We start from the raw sequence: 6,876 nt of genomic DNA, 5'->3' as shown, positions 1-6,876 counted from the left end.
GTCTTTTATGCTTTGATATGGAACCCAAATGTTACAGAATGCCTCATTTTAGTATTATGGAAATGTATTGGGGGTATCTGATATTTCACGATCACGAAAGCCACACAAGAACTGGGAAAGACAGCGGTGTGTGTGTGTGCACATTGATTAACCATTCTATCTGCTAAATGGCCCAGCATGCATCTCTGAATACTTGATAAAGAAATCTATTGACAAACGTGAGTGCTCTGTGCCACCATAATGCAAATCAAGTAACAATCTTTATTTTTCCACTAAAGTTTTGCATGACACCTGGGAATGTACAGAATAAAAAGCAGGTACAAAAATAAAGTCAGACAGGATTGCATATTAACATGGTGAGACATGAATATACAATCAGTACCATTTGAGGTGCATCTGGCAGAATAAAAATGGGCTTTAAAACGTTAGCCTACATGTTTAACCAAGTTATATAAGCGTTCCATATTCTATAGCAAACCAATACTAAGGTAGAATAGAAAAAGTATCTGAATGAAACTCAATGCGAATAGCGCCTGTGAGAGAAAAAGGCTGTATAGGTCCGACGGGTCAAGGGTTTAGAGGTCACTCCTCGCGGCTGAAATGTGTCTAAGGCGATAGAAACAGTGTCCTCTGGATGAACCTGCCTCTGGAGCTTTGTCGACCTTCAGTTGAAATACCTTTTCTACTTCTCATCATGAAGACTTCAGAGGGAAGACATCTTCGCAGTACAAGAGGTTATGATTATTTTTGTCACGAGGACAATGATTGGAATAATACAAGAATATCTGTCTTGAAACATAACATGAATGCCTGTGTGGCTTGGTTTGGTATAAATTAATGCCATAGTTAGATTTTAACACCAGCTAAGCGCATTAATTAAACGATTTTACATTGCATAACAAAAGAGACAATTCTAATAATCCACAACCGTTTTAAACATATCTCATTAAATAAACGTTCGTTTCTCAAATATGTTTAGAACTGTTGTGGGTTTTCGGAAATGTACAAATATTTAATTAAATAAATAATCATAATGCAATTTAAACACTCTATATTACAAATTTAGTATAATAAAAATGGGGAAAACATATTACACATATTTATATTCCTCAACGTCCTTAACATTGAATAGATACTTTTAATAGTGTTCTGTTTGATATTCATCAAAATAAAAATAGTGAAGCATCTTAAAAAATATAAATTCGATGCAAAGAACAAGGGAACTCATGAAAGAGTTTCAGATGCCATATGGGAGACCCTCTTTAAATGTACAATGTTTACAAAGATGTCAAGAGAGATTTATAACCAAATAAGGGCACTGGGAAAGGTCTGCACACAGGAATGTCTTGTTTCTGAATAGAATTTAACGCCATTTTAAAAGCTTTATTGTATAAAAGTTCAGAAAACGTAAACAGAAAAATTCAACCAGTTAGCACCCATAAATATGAGTTCACTACTTTCTTTAAGCTAGGCTATATAAAAGTAATGAATATTGTCACAAATGTATGGATCAACTGATGCTTTGTGTGCAATGGCCATTTTATTTTTAGCAATATATGCATCAAATATTGTTCGTTTTAAAAGTTTGATTTCATCACAAGACAATTTCTAATTAAAGTGTACAAAAACTTCATTTTACTTTTTTTCCCCCTTTTAAATAAAGATATAAATGTTCAGGCAGTACTCTGACTTTTGTGGTAAGAAGAGAATCATAGCAAGCAAGAAGAGTAGGCCTACCATAAGAAAAACATCTTTAACAAGCTTTCATCCGAAAGCGAAAGTTTTCGTTTGATCTACTGCTACCTCTTTGAAGCATGTGAAGCATTTAGTGATGCACTCATATCTTCTGAGCACCTATCAGTTACAATGTTGGAAATTGACTCAATTCAGCGAGCCAACACACATCGAGGGTCCTTCTGAATGGAACTGCCATGTGTAACTTTTTCACGTTAAACGACTATGACCAGAATGCCATGTTTTGAGATCATGCAAAGTCAAATGGGAAATCGTTTTTTATAGGTCTACAGTTCATGTAAGATTCAAAGTTTCCCATCGTATTCATAAAGTTGTGATATCAGTCTGGTTATCCTTTTGAATACTTTGTAAATCTTGGCTGGGTGCCGATGCAGATCTCCCCTTTGTGTTCGGTAGTTTGTGGTCTTTTTTCCATTTCATTCTTCTGTTTTGAAACCAGATTTTGATCTGACGCTCGGAGAGAACGAGTGTATGGGCAATCTCTATGCGACGCCGCCTGGTCAGATACCTGTTAAAATGAAATTCCTTTTCCAGTTCCAAAACCTGCTGTCTTGTATAAGCTGTCCGAGACCGTTTCGGTTCAGGTCCTGTGTAGTCCGGGTTTACTGTGAGAAACAAAACACCAATGTGAGCCAATTAGGTCCCAGTTAACAAAAACAACAGCCCTTCACCGGACGCTCCAAACTTCTAGCTAAAAACAAAACAATGAAAATCCTGATCCAGAAATGAAATTTGACCAAACTATGACCAAACTTTCATGCAATTTGGTCTATTTTCACCCTCTTCATAGGAAATATTGTCGACACACAATAAAATAAAACATAGTCATAAGGCAAGTGGACATTTCAAGAGCTCTGAGACGGTCACATAGGCAGCGGCCTATTTCCTTAGCAATAAAAATTTATGGCTGGTGTAATTGACCGCCCCTTCAAAGCAACCCATAAATATTTCACACAATGATTTTAAAGTGGCTAAATTCCTGGACCTCAACTTGTCCCAAAGAGACGTGGAGAGGATAGAGTCAATCTTACCCGTAGTAACGTGGTGTTTCTTCATCCAGGGGTAAACTACTGTAGGCTGCTTGGCTTGTATCCCATTTTGGTTCTTTGTGTTTTGTTGCTGTCCACAAGTCCGGGGGCCAGTCACTTGGACCGGGGGACACGGCTCGGTCTGGGCGGTGAAAGGGCTAGGGTGGCTGACTCGCTCATGCACATGACCCCGCGGCTGCACTGTAGAACCCTGCACAGTGGTACAACTGAAGGGCTGCTCGGTGTAGTTTGACCGTGGATAGATTCCTGGATGCTGGAAATCTGGGTCCTGCGCTGGACCGTAGTAGTCTGTCCCCTGGTCAGGTATATAGCTATTTTGCGAATATTCCTCACAAGGAGGAAATTGTGGGTCCACATACTTAGAGTCCACCATAAACGAACTCATGGTCATTAATTTCTGAAGGTAGAAAATACAAATTTTTCTCGAGTTGTCTTTTTTTCCACCCTCCATAAAGCCCTCCTACTTGCTGTCAACTGAATAAAGTTAGGGAACCATGTGACCAGATTGGCCAATGGAGGTAAAGCTAGTCCATTAACGGGTATACACTGCACACCTATAGCAGCAATTTCCACTAATAAAAAAAAAACCGCAATTATTTTGGATAAAAACAAATATTTAACCAGTTGCAATTCAGGATTGGCAATGTACGCACTATATTGAAAAATAAGATGTTAAATGTAAAATTGTATTTACCTAATGTCAACAGCTTAATTTCAACTGTGGTCATCCCTAACAGTCAATGGGAAATAATCTGAATGGATTAAATATAGATGGTTTTGTGCAATAGTATGGTTAATATGCTTAATGTTCTACAATACTAAATCAAACTAAAGCCCGTGAGTCTGACAGATAAACAAACAAAAGATACAAACGTCCCCCTGGCACAAAAAGACGGGAATAAAGCCTGGGGACAATTGATGGGGACTGTCTTTGTCAAGAAGGGGTCATCCAAAAGTTACAAGAATCTCATCATTTCATCTACCCTATCCCTTTCAAAACTATTGAAAGAGCCTCGTGGCAACCAACCAATGCCAAACACTCAATAATTCAATGATTGAAATGTTAAAACGAATGAAAACGTAAGAAAATGCATTACTTTGATGCCATGTTAAAATCTGTTTACATTTCAGTCTCCAATGATAACTTTTGTTATGGCAAGTTACTTAATGTTCACTATCAAAACGAAAAGGACTGTTTGGCTGTAATGATATGTGTACAGGCCAAGAAGTGACACGCGTAAAAAGGCTTCTTATGAGCATGACTAGGCCGATGTCTTTGTATCAACGTAAATCACCAAATTAAATGACAAGTGACACTGAAAGAGCATATAACTCAAACATTTACTTTCAATATTAGAACAGATTCTACTCAATAAAATATATAAAATATCATTCTAAATAATCGTTAGACTCAATAGCTGGCACAATACAGCAATCAAACGATGTGCACTCCATCATCCGTGGTCCTCTGTAGCTCAGCTGGTAGAGCACGGCGCTTGTAACGCCAAGGTAGTGGGTTCGATCCCCGGGACCACCCATACACAAAAATGTATGCACTCATGACTGTAAGTCGCTTTGGATAAAAGCGTCTGCTAAATGGCATATTAATTAATAATTAATTAATTATAAATTGTTATGATTTTTTTTTTATATAAAAGTATGTAAGTAAATCGATGTTTTTGCATCGACCATATACTCCCCTAGAATCGAATCTGTGACTGTTGTTTTATCACACAAATTCGGTTCTACAGGGTATATATAGACGACGGAATACAGGGGTCCCATCATTTCTCTCAATTCAAGAGTCCAGCCATTAGATTCAGTTCTCAAAAAGACAAATAAAAAGCCTATTCATACTCCATACACTCTTATACCGTCGACAATTGTAAACAATGGAAGTGTATGAACATTCAAAATAAGTTTCGATAACTTCCATCCAATCATAGCCCCTGATTAATCAGATATTGGTAAGTCCTAAGTAGTTCACCAGTAAGATGAGCAATTCTGTTCCAGCTTCGAAATGCATTTTTTTTAAGTCAACCGGCTAGGCCTATTGGCTAGAGGTATAGGCAAACAACATAGGTCATTCACAATTAATTGGTATAGACTACCAATACTCACTTTAGAGGGATTCCATGTAAAAATAAAAAATAAAGTTAACCAGCCTGCGCTCTAGCCACTGTCCGAGACTTGACTATCGAGTGGACCCATAAGGAAAAAGGCTAACGGCCACGAGGTCAACCTAAATCATTTGCAAACATATCAAAAAGTTCAATTATTTTGACTTTAGTGACAGCTCAAAGAATACAAAAGTTCACGAATCCCAAATGAGCCTTCAGTTGACTACCTCCGTTGGTCTAAGGTCTTGGGAACATGCCACTGTGGAAATGTCCTATAATAACATACATTTTTGAATTACATAAATGATTTAAATAAAATGAAATGATTCGTTTTAATACACTTGATTGGCCAAGTGCTTTCTAAATTTGACTGAGTATTCACATAGGCCTTACATAGTAAGATTCCCGAAGATGTAGTATCCTTAAATTATTCTCTCCAAATTATAGGCTAGGCCGACTTCATGTTTTGTTACTAGACAGTTTCAGTAGTCTAATTTCGGTAGTCTAATTCTAGTAGTTTAAGAATAAAGGCTTTGGCCGAAAGTTTCACAACACTTGTTCTACAACGTTTTCAAAAGTAAAGTTGGCCACTTTAGAAGCATATACGTTGAGATAGTTAAAGGTATTCATCCCGTTTTCTACTTCTCTTATTGGAAAATATGAATCACATTCTTTACACCTTTGTAATTACATGTCACAACATTTTAATATTTGCTGGACAGCTTGACCTAGGATTCACCTTGCCCTGAGACTTGTTCAGACAACTGCTCGGTCAAAGCCGAGATAGGATACCGGGGAACAAAAGAACGATAAAGTCAGCACTTGTCTTTATCCTTCGTTTGAACCAAGAATGAACCAACTTGCTATGTTTTCTGATCTATTTAGAGTTATTTTATTATACAACTGTTAATAGGTCATTGTTCCGATTTCAAGTAGCTATGTCACTAAAGCCAGATCTTGTGCCAAAACATAATCGACAATTATGGATTCAAGTTACATAAAACATTTGTATTTCTTCTGAAATCTTATTTGTGGGCTATTAATTATAAATAAAGGGACAATAAAGCTACTATTTTAAACATGCCATCATAGACTACTGAAATTATTTCAGAAATGCAATTCTCAATTAAATAAAAATACAACCTCAATATAATGTAGCCTGTCAATCGTAGGCCTATTAAAGCCATTGTCAGTGCATTGAACTTCGAAATACACTAATGGTCAAAGTGGCAGACAGGCTGGAGAAAAACAATACAAAGTTTCCTTTACATTGCTAAAAGAAAGGAAAAAAGAAAAAATGAGGCCTATGCCTACTGTAGTGTAGTCCTTTATAACACAATTCTGATTCGTGCATGTTGTCCTTGCCTCATGTTGCCTCATGTAAATGTGTTTGTATTGGATAACAAACTAAATAATCTACATCACTTCCAATGTCACCACTTCACTTCCTACATAACATCACAATGTAGGCCTATAAAAAACACCCTGATATGGGTTAATTGACGATAGTACAAGGAATTATGATTCGATAATATTCTGTAGGCTACTAGGGGGCGCGATAGAGCATGGCTATTTTAAAGATATTGTTGGGGTATTAAGATTCAAAAGGACTGATGTGTATTTAACTTAATTAATACATTGTTAGAACAAGGCCTATGTCACCAAAACGTAATTTAAGGAAATGCTAATAGCTGTAAACGCCATTGAGTCTGTGACAACAGGTTGATATTTTCCCTCCGAATTCAAAACTTGCCAGCCCATAGACTTCAGATCCCCACAAGCCTATTAGCCATTGTCATTCAAATATGTGCGTATTGCAGGCAAATAAAAAGGTTACAGATTTTAATAAACCATCACGCAATATTTGTCGATTTGAAGCAAAAACGAATATGCCTATAGGCTACAATATTAGGCTATCAGCCATTTTCCAAAATGCATTGTTTCTCTAACGA

General features: G+C 36.9%; 1 protein-coding gene across 1 annotated transcript; it reads right to left on the bottom strand.

Moving 5' to 3' along the window:
• Window positions 1-2,058: 2,058 nt before the first annotated feature.
• On the bottom strand, window positions 2,059-3,255 carry hoxd4a (homeobox D4a; the record flags this gene model as incomplete). The annotated part of the gene is made up of 2 exons (XM_084179055.1): window positions 2,059-2,360; window positions 2,787-3,255. 2 exons carry the CDS (start codon window positions 3,253-3,255, stop codon window positions 2,059-2,061), a joined length of 771 nt encoding a protein of 256 aa, XP_084035181.1.
• Window positions 3,256-6,876: the final 3,621 nt, after the last annotated feature.

This window comes from Coregonus lavaretus (assembly GCF_964263955.1).
Source record: "Coregonus lavaretus genome assembly, chromosome: 16".
NCBI classification, from domain to species: domain Eukaryota; kingdom Metazoa; phylum Chordata; class Actinopteri; order Salmoniformes; family Salmonidae; genus Coregonus; species Coregonus lavaretus.
This window is presented reverse-complemented; position numbering and strand designations above follow the sequence as displayed.